The following is a 22,370-nucleotide window of genomic DNA, read 5'->3' on the forward strand; positions in this document are numbered from 1 at the left end:
TTTAATATATATGCAGCTAATCTCTATATCTAGAGACATTCTTCTCGATCCGCAACCTGAGAACGCGCTATGTCGTGGTGACAGGAACTCACGTTACAAGTATATATTCTATTAATCAGCAATTGTTATATTTACTTTTTGATAAAAGTAGTCTGTATAAACTTGATTTTCATCATATCACGAACCAATACTCGACTCGAATTATATAATTAAATACAAACGTATTATTTACTGAACAAAACAACATATTTACTTTACAAACTATATACTTGTGACAATTTCGCCAACTAACTTTTTTGGCTTCATCACACGCTATGATATACAGGAGTAATGTATAATTTTGTATACAAACAACCGCTGAGACATGTTGCTTCTGATTGGCTCCAGGCGTAATCCCCTTCAAATATACTGATTTTAAATTTCTATATATAGGCTTTCTATTGTTGCCAAAAACACAAAATGACAATCTTAACTAAACTAATCTAAACTAACAATTAATTAACTTAAATAATTAAGTAAATTATATATATATATATATTTAATGAATAAACATATTTCCTGTATATCATAGTGTCTGATGAAGGCAAAAAGTTAGTTGGCGAAACTGTCACAAGTCACTGTTTTTTAAAATAAAATATTGTTTTGCTCAGCAATTAATCAGTTTGTATATAATTATGTACAAAGCAAAGCTTCTCCTTATGGAAAATATTACGAATTATATAGTATTTCCATCTACAAATCGTAACTTTATGTACTAACAAAAGCCGCATTACTGCAAGACTCTCGTTGTTCAAAACTACATGATGCAAGGTATTCCTGCATAATCAACTTTTAGAGTAATTTCTACTTAAATATGTCTACGTGTTACATTGCAGATTTTTCTAGGTACTTTAAAAGCAACAGTATGTTTTTGTAATTTTTTAGTTTAACTATATTATGGCATTTGTTTTAAAGTGAAAAGAAGGTAATTATCCGAACCGAAAGTATTTGATTCTTTAATAATAATCACGATTACTATTGATTAAATTTTGATAGTAATGTTGCGTTCAAAATAAGAGATTTCAAGAAAAAAAACTGAAACGTTTTACTAAAATATTACCAATAGTATTCATTGTTAAAGAATTAATTCACGATAGATAATTAATGAAAGAGGAAACAACCGATTATATTAACACACCATATCCTCCATAGATGTGAATTCAATAATGCACAAAGAGTGAAAAAGTGACTGGCTGGACCGAAACTCGAGCCCGGTTGACGCATCGGCGCGGTATGCCAGAGGTCCCGGGTTCGAGTGCCGATCCAGTTAGTCATTTTTTCACTCTTTGTGCGTTATTAAATTCATATCTATAAAGGATATGGTGTGTTAATATAACCGGTTGTTTCCTCTTTCATTAATATCTATATGAAATGACAACCATCATAGGTACTCAATATATGGACACAGGAATTGTCCAATCATAACAGGAGGCTGTGGTACAACCCAAGTAATCTGAGGGTAGAGCACCGATTTCGAGAGTGAGTGGCTGTTCTGAGAAGCGGACTGTGTGGAGTAGTGGTTAACGCATCGGCACGGTATGCCAGAGGTCCCGGGTTCAAGTTTCGGTCCAGTCAGTCACTTTTTCACTCTTTGTGCGTCGATGGATAGTTTATGCACACTTTTGTTTGTAATTGAATAATTTATGAAAAGAAAAGGCAAATAAACAACCTTAAGTTGCCTTTTAAGTGAATTGTTCACTTAAAATCATATTTTCCTTGTCTTCCAGCTTAAAGCAAAAGGAAAACCGAATGCTTTCGTAACTGCCTCAATTGAGAATAAAGTGGAAAAGTCTTCAACTGTCTACGAGGAACCAAACCCAGTTTTCAATCAATCATTTCAGTTTCTGCTCAGTAATCCTCAAACTAGCATACTTGTGATAAAGGTAAGCTAAACTCTTTCGGTAAAAGAATCAAACGTTGTTTCTTTTAACATAAAAATTTAGATACAGAGATGAAAAGTCTCAAACAAAAGTACGGTAGTACGAGAGGGTATTAAAAAATTCGTGCAATCACCTAGAAGGAATCCACTTTGGAGAACTCTGACATAATTATGGTATTAGTCCTTCTCTACGTAGTTACTGTACCTAAAGACACGTTTTTACCAGTGGTTCTTCACTTTCGGTAAGCACGTTTTATAAAAGTCTGTAGTTTTTGCTTTGAAACCACAGTTCAACCTCAGAAATGATATCATCCGTACTATCGAAATGACATCCTCTGAGTAGATGCTTCATTTCTGGGAAGAGAAATAAGTAATTTGGTGCTAGGTCCGGTGAGTATGGGGTAGGGCAATATTTCATATCCTAATTCCACTGCCTTTATCATAGATACGTAGGCGGAATGAGCTAGTGCAATGTCTGTCAACAGCAGCGCACCTTTTGTGACCAATCCACGACGTTTCTTCTTCAGTTCCTTTTGTAACTTAGGAGCTGGGAATAATAGGTAGCAGTAATAGTTTGTTCCTGTGGTAGGACTCTTATGATGACCCGTTCACAGTCCCAGATAACGGAAAGCATCATCTTGGCGGAAGTCTTCTGCACCCATGCCTTTTTAGAGGTAGGGGAGGAGGAGTGTTTCCATTATTTCCTCATTTCCTTTGTTTCTAGGTTATAAAGATAAACCCAACTTTCATCCATTGCAGGCACGTAGCCAAGGGGGGGGGGTCGGGGGTGCGGACCCCCCTTCGGATCCAGAAATGAAAAATATTAAGGAAAGATGAAACAAAAAGAAACGAGAAAAAAATGAATCAGCGTCAAAAATATAAAGCTACATTAAGAATTTCTTATTGAAAGCTTTGTATGGAGGAAACGGGGAGGGGTCAGGTTGAAAATAGATATTATTGTAAGGAAGCATTCCTAATTCTATCTACCACCATGCTAATTCTATGGACTACAAATCGATAAACCGGTTCGATAAGATAAACTCTCAGGTAGAACTTAAGAAATGAACAGAATCACCAATAATATGAGCCATTTTGAATTTCGCGGCATCACTAATCCATTTTATAGGATGTCTTTACTTCCGAAAGAGATCTCGTTGCTATTTTTTGATGTCAGTAAACGAAAATAAGAAAAAGAAGATGAAAGAAGACAAGTAGAACCTGTTCGAATGACCTTGGAAGACTATATCATTTTCAATACCTTTTTTATATTATTTTACTCGAGATTTTTTTTCGTATTTTTTTTATTAAAATATTTAGTAACATATCTTCATTTTATTGTCCTAACAAACCAATATGAGTATGTAGCCAGTAAAATAGTTTAGATTAATCGAGCCCCTGATGTGTAACCACAGTATTTCATGTCACGCCCCCCCCCCCTTCCCCTGCCATTACTAAATCCTGGCTAAATGAACGAATATAAGTTGTTAGTAAAATAGTTTAGAATGATCGAGTCCCTGATGTGATAACGACAGTATTTCGTCACGGACCTCCCCCCCCCCTCTATTGCGAAATCCTGGCTACATGTCCGTCCATTGTCATTAGTCTGTCGAAAAGGTTCTCTTCACCCATCTCATAGCGATGCAACATTTCCCTTGCAGCGTCCTCGTGATTTCTCTTCTAGAAAGGTGTGAGCAGACGTGCCACCGACCGTGCAGACACTTTTTAAAGATGCAACTGGTTGTGATGATATTCCAGGCAGACCCATAACTTATACCTACTGCACTCATAACACTTTCAATGGTTATCATCCTGTCTTCCATTGTGATCTCAACTTTCTCCGTCAAGGCGGCATCATCAGTGAAAGATGGTCTTCCAGATCTAGAGGCGTCCGCGATGGTATATGTCCAGTTTGGAATTGCCATTTTCACTTGGATACCATCTCATAGAATGGGCTTTCATCCCCATAGACTTCTTTCTTTCATCTCTTCGTGGATCTAATTTTCTGATTGCCCCTGAAGATGGTAGAAGTTAATTACGTTCCGTGCCTCAAGCTTATCAATCATCGCACCTTCAGTAATTTACCTACGAAAAAGAAAGACAGAGTTGTTCTAACGCGTTCAGAATGTTTGTAGTTAACATACAAAGGCTAACTATAAAATACATGTCCGAGGGAGTTCGTAGTCCGTCACCTTCTAGGTGATTGCCACTTCTAACTTTTTGATACCACTATGCACATACTTTATAATATTTTCACAAGAGTAACAATGACTGAAATCGGCACGGTTTTTATTTGCAATTTATTTGAAAAATTATTACTAATTTCATCGCATTCTATCAAAATGGTATTTTTGATTAGTAAGTGAATTGAAATAAAACAAGTTGTGTAATAAACTAAGACAATCGGAATCGTTAAAAATTTGTCTTGTGAAACTTTATCAAGGAAGATGTTTTCTTTGCTTGAAACTTCCTTCAGGTAACGTTTTATTTATTATTATTATTATTATTATTATTATTATTATTATTATTATTATTATTATTATTATTATTATTATTATTATTATTATTATTATTATTATTATTATTTTTAATATTACACAAGCTAATTATGAACTGAAAATACTATACGATGGAATTAAGGGTGTTCTCTAATCAAGTGGTATTTATTCTACTACACAAGAGACATATGATTATAAAACACTCATCTTCGAAGTTCATTTCTTACATACCGAAATATAAAACATCAAGCTTTCAGCACGTTTTGTTTGTATTTAGCAAAGTGAAAAAATGTGACATATTATGGGTAAAAAGGAAAAAATAAATAAATAAATAAAGTTAGAATTCGAAAAAGTAATACATTATCCATAGCTTTGAATCCCAGAACTTAGTAACAATTTCTATTACCGGCGATGAAATCTTCAGTTTCCTAATGAAAATGAAACCTCTTCCCAATAATTTCTTTCCTACTTACAACGCCTTTAATTTTCTAAGAATTTCCTTAACAAACAATATTTTAGGTTGCTTTCCAGACACAAATGTTCTTAAAAGAGTTTGCTATTGTTCATAATATTGATTTTGCTATCTTTGTAAGACATTTGCACTTATTGTCACCAATCAATTTCTTTTACTACTTACCAACTTTATATTAAAACAAATATCACAATATTTTAGCTGTTATAAATAAAAATACATTTAAAATTAAATGAAACAAACAGGAAAGTCTATTCAGAAAAATCTCAACTGAATACATGTTAATTTCCATAAATTTCTAATTTTTGTAACAAGGAATTTCCCTGTGACAGTTACATACTTTAAGCAGACGAATAGACTATTTCATAAAAAATGTGTAGTTATAAATGCCTTTTTGAAAGTGACTATTTCTTTCAAAAATAAATTTGAAAAATATTTAGTATATTTATCTAACATTTCTTTATTTCAACAACAACTAGGTACTAGATGAGAAAACGAATAATTCAGTTCTTGGAATATGGAATTATAGCATTGGCAACTTGCTTACACGAGAAAAGATGAGTTTGGATAATCAACCATTTTATTTGAAACATGGCGCAAATAGCAGTATAGTACTTACCTTAAAACTGCGAGTAAGTTTCCGCTATAATAATATCATATTTTACTTCAAAAGAAATATAAATTTAATTTTAAATGTATGATGTATGATACAAATCAAAATTCTAAACAATATTTCATTTTGAACATTAAAATAATTTTTTAAACTTAATTTTAAGCATAGTTCATGTAACATAAAAGTGTTTTATAAATTTTACTTTCAATAAATTTCAAATATAAACTTCAAATATAGAAGTAGGAGGAGAGAAAATAGAACAAATGACTAGTTTTCGATACCTGGGTAGTATCATTAATTATTAGTAATGATATGAATTGTGAACGTGAAATAAAAGCAAGGATAGGAATGGCGAAAGAAGCCTTTACGAGGAAGAAAATACTATTTTGTGGAACCTGAATAGAGTTGAGAAAAAGACTCATAAAATGCTTCGTGTGGAGTATTGTATTGTGTGGGTCAAAAACATGGACATTACGCAGAAATGAGGAAAAACGACTGGAAGCTTTAGAAATGTGGATGTGGAGAAAAATGGAGAGAATTAGCTGGGTCGAGCGGAAAACGAATCAGAGGCTGTTAGAAATGGTAAGTGACACAATAATAATTTTAAATGTTATTAAGAAGAGGAAGAGAAACTGGTTGGGACATTGGATAAGAAGGAACTATATCATGAGGGACATGCTAGAGGATATGGTGGCAAGAAAGAGAGGGAGGGGCGAAGGAGACTACAATTAATGGACGATATCAAAACAGAAAAATCGTACGTAAAGACGAAGAGGTTAGTGGAAGACCGTGGAGCATGAAAGCTTCTCAGTTGTAGCAAATGACCTGCCAATAATGGCAAAATACCGATAATGATGATGATGATGAAATTTAGTTATTAGAAGAAATGTACATTTAATTTTAGTATGTAGTGTTGTATGAAAATAAAAATTAACACAATGTTTTAGTTTGAATATATTTAATTATCTCAGAAGGAACACAACTCAATCCTAATAATGATTTAATGCGCGTTGAGCAAAATTTTAATAGTAAGACTATTCATGGCTTTGGATTGATTGTTTTAACAAAAGAGACCCTGACCAAAGCTTAAAACCCACTTTATTTTAAATTATAATTTGTAACTGTTCGTATATTTTAGTTACAGTGTCTCTTTTGTTAAAATTTTAATGTAGCAAAAATCTGCTATTGTAAATAAAATTGCTTTATTTGTTAGTGTCGAGAATCATAAAAACTATTTCAGTTATTGCGCAAAGTTTCCATTTGAATTAAATAACATGATAGATACAATATAAAGAATAATACTATTTAAGTTGGGGATTATAAATCTAAGTTCATATTTCATATGCACATTTTCTTTAAATCTTTTAGCTTTGAAAAACTTAGGAAGAGTCAGAATGTATGTAATTTATGTGAGACTCATAAGTTTAACTTGCATATAGCATCCTGCTATACAACATAATCTTGAATCCAAACTTAATGTAGATTTGACTTACTGATTAATTCGTACTTGTAATAATAAAATGCTTGTAATTGAACTCATATAGCTTTAATTTATACCGACCACCGCAGCAAAATTGTTCGTGGAAAGAGCTACTGTTTTCTATTTTGGAATTTCCAATTTATGACTGTATTCCACACACCTTTATTATATATTTTCTGAAGTACTTTGATCATATGCTTCATCAGCTCAGGACTTATTATGCATTGCTATATGAGCGATATAAGCAGTATTACATTCCAAGTTGTTATTTTATTGTGGTCAATACAATTCCTAATATCCTAATGATTATATACATTTGTTCTGGTTTCCCTTGAGCGTAGTTATACAATTATCGTAATTGCCTCTGACTGAAGGATTCCAGGCTAGAATCCGTGGTCGGTTCCTACGACTGATTTTCCCACGAAGAGTCCCTAGTTCTACCGGGAAAATACTGAAATGATACCTTTAAAATAGGTTTCTCCTACTTTTAAAAATAAATACTCCCAATTTTTCATTGAAATTGAAGTATAAATGTGCGTTTGAGCTGTTGTATCTCAAAGAAATACATGAAAAAGTATTTTCTTTATTTGATTTCATGCTGGTTAATGTAAAGAAATATTTCACATGTTTATTGCTCTGGAGGTCGGTATCTTTAGAATTTACAAACTGATGGTGGTCAAATTACCAGTAGAAGAGCATACAATTTGATAAGTAATATCTTTCTAATACTGGTTCAAGTTGCTGTATTGAAAGGTAATTCCAGCTACTTTCCTAAATATATATTTTCTTTAGTGTTCATTCCTAATCACATGTATTAGAATCTATAAACGAGAATGATCTGAAATATATGATAACTTAAAGCATACATGTTTACTTAATAAAACTGGATAAAGTATTATGAGTTTACTTGGTGATAGATGTCGATACAAGAATAAATTTAATTAAGTATGGATTCATAGTGTCAAGAACATATTGACTAATGAAGGACAATCTTTTCTTGTTTCATTTTTTTTATATAAGCTAATGTAATTAACCATTTCAGTATTTCCAGAGCAACTAAGCGTATGAAATATTTCAACAATTAAAACAAGCATTTCAAGATATTTATTCAATTTTTATATCGTAGGTTTTTAAATGTTGAAATGTAAAGCTACTTCTGAAAGTAAATAATAAATTTTAAAAAGATAAAACATCAAAAAGTAACACATATTATTTGGAAGTCTCAATTTAACAATCCGGAAACAGGTGAGGAACTCTTAAATGAATATTAACTTTTTTTCCTTTGGTTACTAGCAACGAATAAACTTTGTATTTATATGAATTTTTAAGAAAAGATAAGAAAATATTATTCAAGATTTAGCTACTATTTTTTTTGTAACAATTCTTTATTAATATACTGTAAATTTTGAAGTAACGTGTATATTAGTAAATAAAAATACGTACATAGTCAAAATTTGATATTTCTTGTATAATATTTCCTACATTATTGCTCTGGAAATGCTGCGTATATTATAACGTTAGGAAAATTTAGTATAAACATGAGTTAATCCAACTTTCATATTAGTAACAGAAATGTTAGACATTATCCATCCAGCCTTTCATTCTAAGGTAAGGAAATGTATAAGATATGTTGAAAATATCAAAATTTGTAAGATAATTTGAGGAGATGAAAAGAATGGTTATAGACCAACTTTGGTGCAGGAATCCATCATTTCGGAGTTGTAGGCTGCCGAAAACATGAAAAAAAGAACTTTAAAGGTCCATAGCTGCAATACTATGGGACCTACCATAGTCGGGTCAGGACTTCACTTAGGAAGTAGTATGTGCCTTATCCAAATATCCTGTTTCAGAATGCAACAATTTTTATAGTGGGAGTTTGGCTACAGGCATATAATTTGAAGTACTCATGAACTTCCTCTATAAAACTTGTTGCGGAAGTACCGAGGATTCTGAAACGTAGATATTTGGATAGGGCACATATTAGTACCGTACCTTAGTAAAGTCTTGACCCGACTACGGTAGATCCCATATATATATATATATATATATATATATATATATATATATATATATATATATATATATATATATATATATATATATATATATGGATGATCTTATGATTAATATATCATAATTATGTAATCGATCAGAAATAAAAAGTGTGCTTCATTTGAACATAAAAATGGTACAAGTACATATGTTGCTAATTTCAAAATATTTTCCTAGCATACAAATTTATTTCCTAGATTTTTAAAAACATTTTTATTTTTTAACCAAAATTAGTCAACCTTGTGAAGTATGTTCAAATAAACTAAGGGAAATGTTTACATGGTATATATGTTATTTCAGGTATTACAAAGACACGAAGAACCTACAGTAAAATCTAGATCAAGTCTGTCAGATTCTGTACATACTGCTGCACACTCTTCTCAAACTTCTGCAGTTCCTAAAACTATAAGTATAGATAAAAAAACTAAAAGCACTCCTTCGACAGAGAATAAAGGTGGGAAAAAAGGTAAAGATTAAAAATACATGTTTCATATTTATAGCAAACGAACTCTCACGAGTTTGGTAGTTTCTGGTTTCTTCCTGGAGTTCCCATTTCTTTTCAAATATAACAAATATAAAATATTCGTTATTCTTTATACGTCACACAGTAAAAATACACAGTGATCGTTGCTGAAAATATATCTTACAGTGCCTACGACATGAGTAGAATATGTGGTTATCTTCTTTATATATTTTACAAATGGTGCATTGTCCTGCTAGTATTCGAGTATTGTTCAAGTTATGTACATACGTTCCTCTATGCATGGAAACTGCTATAGAGATATTGTTATATACAAGTACAGATGCTGATCAGAAAAATGGAAACACCTGTAGTTGGCAACACGTCAGATGTATGGGTTAGTAGTGGTGTCGTGGCGCCCGCAGCGTCGGACAGCTGGTGGTGGTGTGTTAGGTCGGTCTCCATACTACGTCAGGCGCAGTGGAACAGTAATGTTCAGTGGCTGCAGCAGACGGAGGTAGTGTAAAATGGGAGACCTCTCAGATTTTCAAAGAGGGCAAATTGTTGGTGCGCGGTTATGTGCAGTGAGTGTGACGGCAGTGGCTACTGTGTTAGGTGTGTCGCGTGGGACAGTGTCGAAGGTGATGACGGCCTACACAACACACGGGAAAACCACATCGGGGAAGCGGAACAGTGGGCGGAAGAAAATCATGAGTGACAGGTCACGCCGGGTATTAAAGCGCATTGTCACGCCTAACCGTCGTGCCACTGCAGAGCAAGTGACGGAGGAACTCAATCAGCACCTCAACCACCCTGTTTCGACAATCACAGTCCGCCGCGAATTACATGACTTGAACTTACGGGGTCGCGTTGCACGGGCCAAACCGCTCATCAGGGACCATAACGCTTTCGCACGCCGCAAATGGTGCTGCGACCATGCAACTTGGACCGTTGAGGACTGGAAACGTGTGATATGGTCGGATGAGTCATCCTTCACCCTATTCCCAACCACGGGCCGTGTTTATGTGTGGAGAACGCCCAAAGAAGCTTATGATCTGCAGTGTATCCGCCCAACTGTGAAACATGGCGGCGGCTCGATGATGCTGTCTGCCGCCATATCATGGTTTTCATTGGGTCCTGTGGTCACACTTAGCGGACGAATCACTGCCAACGATTATGTCGCAATTTTAGGAGACCACTTGCATCCTATGGTCCGGATGTTGTTCCCGGACAATGAAGCCATCTTCCAGGATGATAATGCACCCATTCGCACAGCTGGCATTGTTGCAGCGTGGTTTGAGGAACATCGGGATGAAGTTCAACACCTCCCCTGGCCCGCCCAATTCCCAGATCTCAACATAATTGAACATCTGTGGTCCGTCTTGGAAACACGACTCCGGCGACGGTTTCCACCTCCATCCTCTCACACAGAACTGGCCGATGCCCTGCACGAGGAATGGTGTAAAATTCCACTTGCTACCATTCACGACCTCTATGCCCCCATCCCACGTCGCATCAAGGCTGTTCTGAAGGCGAAAGGTGGCCCGACACCATATTAATCTGGTAAGTTGCAATTTCGTTCAGGTGTTTCCATTTTTCTGATCACCATCTGTATGTGCTTTGGATATATTATATACGCTATTCTGAACGTTTCAAAATTATCTTCGGCGTTTCAATTTTCAGTTACTTAGCGTAGTACAGTTAAATCAATGATAAAAGTAAGAGGAAATCAAATATTTTTTTCGTTTATAGATTGTTTTGCTGTAATTCATGCTCTTACTATTATGTAGCGGAGTTATAGGTATAGCTGCTTTAAGTGTGAATAAATAGTCTCTTATTATGTCTTGAAATTTTACGTGATAAAGTCAGTAATTATTAGACACCATACTATTGATGCAGTATGTAATTAGAGGCCATATAGTTACAATTCAATTTGTACGTAGTATATCGTGTCAAACGTGTTGCACCTATAGAGCATTTGTAGATGTTATAGAAAAATTTATGCATATGAATTTCTAGTAGCTACTGTAGCCAATCTGCAAACTGCTATAGATATTTACAAAAATGATGACTTCTGCAATTAAGGCGTGTCTAACGTTTTCAACTGAAATCATCAATTCCTATGTAATAACATGGTGAACTTCTTTCCAAAGTATTATGAAAACTATTTGTCTTATGTAGTTCAAAATTTCTCCAGATGTTAACCTACCCCAATACTACATGTTCACTTTTTTATTTTTAAACTAGCTCTTATAGTGCATTAATATTACTTTTTACAAGGAAATATGGCAGCGCTGGAAAGAATATCTCTTTTCCTGTACGTGGAGGTGTAGATACCTGATCCATTCATACCATTGTTCCTCACTGATCTTCAAAAAGTTGGTAGGGGAGGGGGAAAATGAGAAAAAATCGTTCATCTAATAATGTGGAGAATGCATATCTTCGAAGTTACGTTAGTTGACAAACTGATCAAATGGTTCGGAAGAAGAAAGTATTGCGGGAGGCAAGACTGGGTGCTGTCAGAAGTGTGACAACCTTATCTACTTATACATCTTTTTACTTGTATTTTATAACAAGCCTTGTCAAACAGAGTGCACTTTTAATATTTTCTTATTTCAACCATTTTTGATCCTAAATCTTGATTCTTGAGCGGTGAAAAAAGGAGACATGTCAAACGAAATGCAAAATCATCAATATTTTGCTTTCCAAAATAAGGAATGTAACTTCTAAAAATAAAACTTTAAAAGAAATATCTGGGAAGATGAAAGAACAAACCATGGCATTTCATGCGTGTGTGTAACAGTAATATACAAAATAAATAAATAAATATTACAATATTTCTGAGGGTCTAGATTATTTGGACCCAATATTGGTATTCGCAGGGTAAGCAAGTGAAATATTTTTTACTTGATTTTGACTGAAAACTCATAACCTTCATAATTTTAGGAACAGATACCCGGCAACGTTTATCACTTCTACTCTTCTGATTCATTTAAAGAACCAATTACCGGTTGGTCGTAAACTGGAATTATTATTTTCGGCTGAGGAATCTTATCAAACTCTCAATCAAATTTGGCCGATATATGAACAGTAATGGCCTTGTCGCATATTGGAATGATCACAAACCGCACAATCAATAAAAATGTATCCACAGAAAGCCATATTAGTCCATATATCCACATTCATGCATACTTCTATTTTGTAGCTGACTATGTATCACAACAGAGTTAATACTTGATCTGTTGATGATTTGCGGGTGAAACATCTTAACCAAAACTTTGCGGCCCACAATCTCGCCTGGCGAAAACCTCGCGGACCAAAATCTCGCATAGCCAAAATCTTGGCGGACTAAATCTAGCCTGGCCAAAACCTCGCGGGATAAAACTTAACCATCTAAAATCTTGCGGTACCAAACCTTGCAGTAGCGATTTCTTTTGTATAGAATGTTTAAAATATATATATTTAAAATATTCACTGTACACCTGGAAAATAATAATTATTATTATAAATAAATGACAAGACAGAACAAAATAAATGATTTTATTTTAATTTTCAAAAGAGGAAAACAAAGATAGGTAAGCAGTTAGCTCGCAGCTTATTAATATAACAGTTGTGTCAAAAACAGATCTTCGCAATTCACACTCACCATATAACTTAATTAAATAGAGGTGTAGAACAAGAATGAGGTGCCACTTTTATTTATTTTTTTTCTTTAACTTTGTGGGCGAAACCTGTTAACTCAGAAACGAAGAACTTATTTATGTAAGCGGATAACGTGTACTTCATGTAACTGAAATACAGCAGTTTGCTCCTCGCCATTATATTGTTCACTGTGAACAATGCAATGAACATAAGTATTTAGTAATACTATGAAGGGTAATTTACATTTATTCATCAATAATTATAACAAATGTTTTGATTAATGGTGCATTAAGGAGGCTTTCGGGCTCAAGCCCCCCGAAATAATTTCATTATTATTTCTTTCGCATTATACGTATAACACAAACGCTTCTTTCTGGTTCTCAAAACTCTCCCTCCGAAACAAGATCCTAAATACGCCACTTTTTTGATAACATTTGAATTCATAAGTAGAAATACTTTATAGGAAGTTCAAACCTGAATTATCACAGAAATAAAAACTCGTAACACATTAGTAACTGTAGTCGCATTGTGGAACGAACTCCCAAAGGGTTGACCTCTTGAATGAAAGTGTCAGAGATACTTGTTAAGTTGCATTGCATTTGAAACTAAAATCTCTACGAGCGCCTTGGCAGTTTATACTGGAAAATATTTTACTGTGGCGTAAGAAAAACAAAAACTGAATATTTATCAATATTCATGATGTATTTAAATTTTAGCAATTCGAAACGTATATATAGATAAGGCTGCGTGGTACCCCAACACGCTAAAAAGAGTGGGTAGCTGGTGTGTCGAAGAGTGTGGGCGGATCCAGCGCCCTACCGGGAGAGTTGTAGCTGCTCTCAAAGAGAGTGTAATGCGTTCTCTTGGGTCCGGGATGAGATACCTAGTATCCTAACGCATACTCGTACCTCAGGAGTGCTGAGGAAGTGGGTCACTCCTTCGTCCCAGGTCTTCTGCGTTCAACTGGGTGCAGGAGCCACGACCCTACCAGGGGAGCCGCCGCTCCCAAATGGCCATTGTCTTTAAATGTAGACAGTCTACATCAGCCATTGGGTCTGGTAATGTACGGTTTACCTCTCTCGTAAGAAGAGGTAGTCCCGTATTGTTTGGACGACCCTACCGAAGGAAGGGTGTGGGTGTCCCTTCTAATGGTGGCTTACACGTACCATTGGGATTCGGACAGGTAGCTTTGCTACAACGTGTACGTGGTACCTAAACACGTTAAAGATAGGTAGCCCCGTATTGTTTGGGCGGGCCTACCAGGGGAGACACGGCTCCCTCGGGAGACACGGCTCCCAAATGACAACGTCTGCCTTTGAGGAAACGGTCTACATCAGTCATTGGCTTTGGTAATGTACGGTGTACCTCTACCGTAATTAGAGGAAGTCCCGTATTGCTTGGACGACCCTACCGGGGGGGGGAGTGTCGGATTCCAGCCTGCGGGAGGACCAACCGGAGGTGGGGGAGGGGCCAATCCCAGGGTCCGGGATGAGATATGGGAGTATCTCGACGTGTGCGTGGTACCTCTACACGACAAGGCGGTTGCCAGTTGAACGATAGAGGTAGGCAGGGCCGGGATTGAACAAGCCCCCTCGGGCGTAGTAGCCTGGGGCCCCGGATTGGGTTGGACTCTGCCGGGCTGTGGTCATACCGTGGGATTCGGTAGCTTGTGGGAGCCAATCCCAGGACTCTGGGTAACGGTGAACACGGGCGGGAGGTGAGCTTGCCTTATAACGCTCGGGCGCCATGCCTGCAGAGCATGGTATGACTGACTCGCTAGCAGTCTGCCTCAACCAGTAGGTTTACTGGTAGGCACTCAGGACTTCGGCCTGGCCGCGCAGTGGGCGTATCCCACTCCCTCAGAGAATGGGGGTGACACACTAAGGTGTCAAGGTTAAGGGACAAATCTTGACGGTGCACTACGTGCACGAGCAACAATAGCGTATATTGTACAACTACGGGCGGGGTGCATTACTTTCTCGCGGAACCCGTCCATTAAATACACCGAACGGTCGCGGGCATGCTCTCCATGCATGCAATTAAGCGTGGCATAGTAGACCACTAGCTCACAAATATATATATATATATATATATATATATATATATATATATATATATATATATATATATATATATATTTCTAGTTCACATAATGATTGGATACACTTCTAGTTTACGCGCATACCCAACGTTACTAACGCACCTCCTCCCTACGGAAGTCCACTAGTTCATCCAATTCTGAACGTAGTGTTGTCCAAGAGACCAGACATTTCTTGTCTCGTCTTGATTATAATCTCGAAAACCACATGAAAAATAATTTACTAAATTCGAGACGAAGCAAGAAACACAATTATCGTCTCATTTTCGAGACGAGAAATTTCTCGAGTCCTGTGGATAACACTAATTCACCCAAGTCTTGGATCTCAAACACTGTTTTAGTGTTATATGATTCATATGTAAAAAAAAAAAAAAAAAAAAAAAAAAAAAAAAAAAAAACTACAAATTGATAACATGATGGTACGAAAACAATGAAGAGCATTTATCTAAGTTTAAAATATGCAAGGCATTACACAATTTATTCCAATAATAAATATGGTTGAAATGCTGTTATATCACACTATTCGTGGACTAATCGTGACGCGAAACTGTTGTGATAACTTCCAAATGAAATTAAGGAAGAAATTAGTTCATAATTTTTTTTTACATAAATTAACAAAACGGAACAATAAAATTTCGAGACAAGAGCGAAAGAAGTCTTCGAGGATCGAGACGAGACGAGAAAACTTTACTTCTCGTCTCGTCTCGTCTTATGGGGGAACACTATCTGAACGAAATAGATATCATTCTTGCTTGTTGTGACTACCTGGCAGATATTGGTGCATTTGTTTCATGAATAATCGTTTTTATGGCATACCAATCTGCAAGCGTATCATCGATCTGTACTCTATTATTGGAGCATTGGCCAAAAACAGAACACTGTAGAATGCATTAAGTTATTATTTAGAAAACGAAATGAAATATTTAGGTTTTACGTTCCATGTTTATGCCGGCTAGGCTAAAGGAGACGGGATGATGAGAATGAATGAAATGGTGGAATGAAGAAAGTGGGAGGAAACGAGAGAACCCCGAGAAAACGCACAAACATGGTGTTTGTCCACCATAAAGCCCACTTGGTGAGATCTGGGATTGATCCGGGAACCCCACATACCAGATGTGAGCACTTTACCACTGAGCCACCGCGGTCCCCGTTATTCTTTAGGATATAATAACTTATGTAAAAGAATTCTTGAAATTCCCATATTCTTAATCTGCACGAAAATAGATTTGGTAAATAATATTTCTTCTACCTGGGTTTATTAGACTTCGAAACTATTCTATGCATAAGTATCATAAGTCTAATAAAACGGCTATGTCCGTCTGTCTGTTAACAGGTATCAGACCCAAAGCGGTAAGAGATATTGAGAAGGGTTTTTCGGAATCTATCTAGCGTTCTATGAATAGGTTCCATCTCCTCCGTCAATCTTCTATATACATCGGAAGTGATAGACATCGAACAGTTACGAGCCATAAATCAAAAACTATAATAGCTAGTGACAAGCGGTTTTAGGGAATTGGTTCAACGTCTCTAGAAAATATACCTTCTCCATCCCTATATCTCAATTGAAAACCGGAACTGGTAGAAATTTACTACTATTTCCGGTTTCAATATTGATTTTTATAGAGCAAAAACGGTACGATATATCGAAAAGCAGTTCTCGGTCGTTTTTTCTTACACATATATTAACTACTTTGCAGTTCGCTATACATCACAACAGGGTAAATCCTCTTTAATCTCTATGTAAACTTTTGTCAGTTGATGCGACAAATAAGCGAGTTTACTCTACACTATACAGTTCGAAACTACTTTTATAAAATGAACACTTCCCTCACTTGAAAGCAATGTAGACAGATTTTCTAAAACTTTCGTACGTCGTTAGCTCCAATAGGCCTGTACAGGTTACTATTCGCAGAGATGTTTATGTAGATTCAATGAAATCTTTAAAATGTATGAAGAGAGAGAAAATAGACTTTGCTCTTATCTGCTGTCAATCTGCATTCCATCGTTTTCTTTATCTCCGGGGACAACCCAAAGTTCGCGCACGTTACCTAACCGGGGCAGAGAATGAAAGAAACCTACCTGGTTAGCCTCCTATCTGCTGTTCTGCGTTGTTGTAAAATGTAGGCCATATTTAAAACAGTTTTTAAATGGAAGAAAATTAATTTTTAATTGCGCTCTAATATTACCGTAGCAAGAATGCAATATTAATACCAACAAACATTTGAACGAATTTTGAAATGTATAAAATAAATAGTTTTCATAATATTTTGGAAAGAAATATGCCATGTTATTATATAAGGAAGTCCCAAAGCATTTCAAGTGTTGGACACACTTTTCAAAAGAGCACAGTAAGGTAGTTACTAGATACTATAAATATATCATATATTTAAGAATCATTAAAATTACAGAATGAACAAGACAACAGGATAACTGAAACAAAATAAACGAAACTTATATATTAAAGAAAAGAAGAAATACCCGAATTTTTTACACATCAGATCCTCTGTAGGTGCGAGTCTTTCACTTTCCCCGGTCTGGTTATTCATTGTTTCACTCTTTGTGTGTTAAGTAAAACTTACTTCTATTGTGTCTATCAATTGCATTATCTAACATAAGTCATTGTAATAATAAGCAATTACGGTGCAATTATATTTAAGTTGTTACCCGGTGCACATTACTGTTATTGAGTGTCGTATTTATTAGAGGAAGCTAACTAACGAAATCTGTATAATGTGAAGTTTGACAAGGGTGTAGATAAGCAAGGCAGCTTGTGAATACATAACTAATATACACCAATATTTATATTCATTAAGAGTTTTCGCTATTCACCCGAACTTCTTTGAATTTTGGTGAACAACTTAGAAACAGTGAAGAAGGTTAAAAATTTAATAAGTATGCCAGAAAAAATTACGCAAAATGATATTTAATACACTACTTGTTGTTTTCAAGCCCTTTCGTATAATACAGAAGTTGGGTACCCGATAATTATGACGTCTTAGACTGAATACCTAAATTTTTAGTCTAAAGGGAATGTTTGGGAAATTGTCTTTAGTTTATTTAATAGCATTTTGAAGATATAATCTAATTTATTTCCTATATATTTGTTCTTCATTGTCACTTGAATTTTCACTAAAGTGAGAGTGAATTTAGCGAAGAGACTTAATACGGATTTAGTGTCTGAGAAAGTGTAAAATTACATGATTTTAATTTAGAAACTCAGATTTCAGAAACTTTTTATAATGTTTATAGAGTTTAATGCTTATAATGTTTTATTATGTAATGTTTATAATGTTTTATAACTTTTTATAACACTATTAAACAATAGTAATTAATGATTTACAACTGTGCAATTTAGACTTTAAAATTGCCTTCAGAATTAAAGCAATTGAGACTGCTCCAAAAGCATTGCCAAAACGAACTTAAAAATAATTCAATTTCCTTATTAACTTCTATAGGCTTTATACCAATTGTTCTATGCACTTTATTATTATACTCATTAAACAATTCTTGTAATATATCTATCCATTTATAATTTCCTTGAGTACTAATTTTTTTCCACATGTTTTGTTTAAGGGTTCTGTTAAAACGTTCTACGAAGACATATGCTCAAAATGGAGGACTCAAAATTGAACAATTCGCAAAATATCATCTCTCTATGACTTATGGTTCCAGAGATATGGCTCCGGAATCGGAACACTTTTGGCCAATATCCCGGGAACGGTAAAACTGACGCGAAAAATTCCATCACTTCTTTCAGATAGTTTTTGATGCTCTATTAAGTAAAGGGCTCAAAATTGAAAAATTCGCACATAACACACACACATACACACACACACACACACACACACACACACACATATATATATATATATATATAGAGAGAGAGAGAGAGAGAGAGAGAGAATTCAGTAACAAACTTTTTAAATTCGTTGAAAAAAATTTTTTATTCCTAGATTCGTTCCGTTGTTTACTAATTTCCATTTCGGTTTAAAAAAAACATTGACATGTTTAATCATTTAACACTTGTTTCGAGTTACACACAAACCTACGGTAATGATTTGGGTTCAATTCTTAAAAATCCACATGTGCATATGAGAATACATATTCTAATGGATTTGCATATTTCTTCATATACGTGAAGTTGCAAATCACTATTATATTCTTAGCTTCCTAAATATCAAAAAAGAAATTTCTAAATTCAAAATTGTTTACTCCCTGTGAAATTGCCTGTAAAGTTAGAGATTAGTTATTACGTTCACCGTGACTTCAAAATTATATTTCAGCTTAGCGATTGAATTCACTATAGCACAAATTTGTTGGCATATTTTGAAGTTTCACGCTCATATGAAGTTATATTTGTCACATCTAACTCTGTTACTACAGGATGTATGAATAAAATTTTGCAGGTGCGAAATTGTTTGCATTCCTCAGACCAAGTGACACCAAAGTGCCTTCTTCAACAAAAACAAATCCTACTGGTATGAAAAGATTTTCTGATGCAGATGACGAGACCTACGAATAATTTGAGTCAAATTCAATTTTTATTTCAATTGATTGCTTCGTATAAAAATTTCGTATACAAAAGGTATGTTCAAAGTTTCATAATAATAATAATAACACTCAAATGTATCAAACAATAATTTCAGTTTTCTTTTCTAGCTCATACATTATCCTATGTTGATTTTTCATGGCAATATTTCTTATCTAAAAAGTCAGTAGTGTGACGCTTAAACATTTTAAAAAGTAAGTAATCTTTTGTCCAGTAATGAACTGAAAATGAGGAAACTAATAATAGAACTTGGCGTTCTATGAAGAGAGAGAGATATAAGTATTCATATAGAACTTTATAAAAGAAGGTAAGTAAAAATATTGATAAAGAAAAGCAAAAGGTTATCATTCAGAACACAATTCAAGTTAAATATGTATATGACTATAGTGCACATGATAATGTTTAGAAGATACGGTCACACTTACACATGGCGAAAGTATTTTAACTAGTTTCATTTTAACCATGTCTTCAGAACATACTGAAGATGAAAAATTGTAACAAATTTATCTTTAAAAATATTTTGTTCTGTTAATTTGAAATATAATATTTCGGCTGTAGTCGTCACACAGGTTGAAGCTAAAAAAGTGAATATAAAGATTGATAAAGAAACTGAAAAGAATACTTTATGTAAACAAACAAACAAAAACAACAAATAAAAAAGATAAAGAAACTGTAGCTTAATTTCTGTAAATTGCTGTCATATGGCTTAAAATTTGCCGCCATGTGCAATTTGCAGTGCTGAAAATGTGTATCATTTGGTTACTCTAAATTCTCGCTAAATAATCTTAACCTAACTTCAACTGTAAACCTTCTCTTTGTAACGTTCAAATATCTAGAGTGTTGAGAACTGATAATTGTATCGATTGTCGAAATCATCTAATTTTAATAGATATAAGAGCGACAGTTGTGATTATTTATTGCATTGATGATTATAGTCAAAATATAGTTGAAAAGTAATATCACAAAGGCTTTGAAGATAAATTTCTTGTTACGACTTTACACAATGTACCGTAATTAGATATGTTGAAAATAAAACTACTTTTAAAATTTTCCCGTATTAATGTGATTGTATCTTCAAGAATACTCTCTTTTGGTCATTACTTTTCACTATATTAAAATAAAGATGACCATATTTAAATTACGGTATTATCAATGACAGAATTTCTGCTCTCTTTCACGGCTTGACTTTTATTACTCTAAAATTCTAGATGAAAACATTTATGACGACTTCACAGATCTTATACTTTTTTTTGCTACTTTCCTCATTACCATTCATTATATGATATAGGAGCACTTATAAATGTTTTCTAATTTTCTAGGTGTGGTGAAATGTTGCTATGAACAATCATTATAAAACAATATATAAACTAGAAAGGATAACTAAAAATATTGTTTGTTCTATACATATAAAAAATAGTTTTCATCGAAAATAGGAATATTTGTGGTTGAGTTCAAATATAAATAAAAATAATTCTAACGTTAGCTCAAAGTATCGGATTTTATTTCAAAACCTATCATTTTAGTTAATATTCTTTGTTTCTCACAATCAAGTAGAATTGAATTAGAACCATAACTTAGGTATTCTTATTATAATACCAAAAAATGTTTTAAATGCTGTAAATTAACATTATAAATGTATATTAATTCTATTGTATATACGTATTACAATCAAAAGATGTACGATCTATTACGATCAATAAGGGTACACACATAAGTTAGCGTGTTTTTAGAGTAGCTCTAAGAAGGAAATTCAAAAATATAAAGGACAAAGTATGATGTTTAATATCTCTTAATATTTGTAACAACATATTCTGTTCTGCTATGAATATGCTGCTACATAAACTTTTATATTTATTGATTTTTGTTATTGTTTAATTTCAGCATTTTCCGGGACTTCCAAGAAAAACATGAATATGATAAATTTTGTGTTTAATGATCATAAATAATTTTTGTATATTTTTAGTAATCATTTTAAACCTTTTTGAGAAAGTTTGTACTTTTTATAAGGTTTTGATAATAAAATATTTATTTGTAATTTGTCAAATATTTATTTGTTGGGTTCTGAAAAATTAATTTATTTTTATAAGTTTCTACTAACGTAAAGTTGAAATACATTATTTTATTATATTTAGTTAAGATTAGTACTTACTGTTTCCGTATAGCCTACAATAGTTGTATTTGAATTTGTAAGGTGAAAATTATAACATTATCCATTCTATTTTGAACGTAATGCTGGTATCAATAAGAAGGATGTACAGGAAGAAATTTCAGTTCTTCTAAAAGAATTTTTAAGAAGAGATGCGAACTAAAATGAAATTGTGATTGTTTTAGTTTCGCCTTTTCTGCATCTAAGAAAGAAAATTGTTTATTAATATGTCATACTAAAATTATTAACTTATAAATTACATCGGTTGAACTAATTTTCTTCTCGAAAAGAAATATTGACAGGTTTATGTCATAGAAGCCATTTTTTTAAAGTTTAGTTCATTGATGTATGTTGTAAAGCATTCTTTTCAATTGAAATTAAGGGTAAGTTTTATTTTATTTTATATCTTGTTTTCCGTACATTTTTGTTACTTATAGCATACCAT

At 34.0% G+C, this 22,370-nt stretch overlaps 1 protein-coding gene across 2 annotated transcripts in view; it reads left to right on the top strand.

Moving 5' to 3' along the window:
• LOC145669278 (extended synaptotagmin-2-like) overlaps positions 1–21,814 on the top strand; it is a 128,684-nt gene extending 106,870 nt beyond the window's left edge. The window contains exons 13-17 of one of the 2 annotated variants that reach the window (XM_081737595.1): positions 1,767–1,922; positions 5,365–5,517; positions 9,331–9,496; positions 19,637–19,815; positions 21,661–21,814. In XM_081737595.1, the coding sequence (XP_081593721.1) occupies positions 1,767–1,922; positions 5,365–5,517; positions 9,331–9,496; positions 19,637–19,752 (591 nt within the window). In that variant the 3' untranslated portion in view covers positions 19,753–19,815; positions 21,661–21,814. Of the gene's footprint in view, positions 1–1,766; positions 1,923–5,364; positions 5,518–8,104; positions 8,224–9,330; positions 9,497–19,636; positions 19,816–21,660 lie in introns of those variants that run through there. The other variant, XM_081737596.1, reaches the window with a different exon arrangement.
• Positions 21,815–22,370: the final 556 nt, after the last annotated feature.

The sequence above is a fragment of the Thermobia domestica genome, chromosome 13 (genome assembly GCF_964235325.1).
Source record: "Thermobia domestica chromosome 13, izTheDome1.hap1.1, whole genome shotgun sequence".
Lineage (NCBI taxonomy): Eukaryota > Metazoa > Arthropoda > Insecta > Zygentoma > Lepismatidae > Thermobia > Thermobia domestica.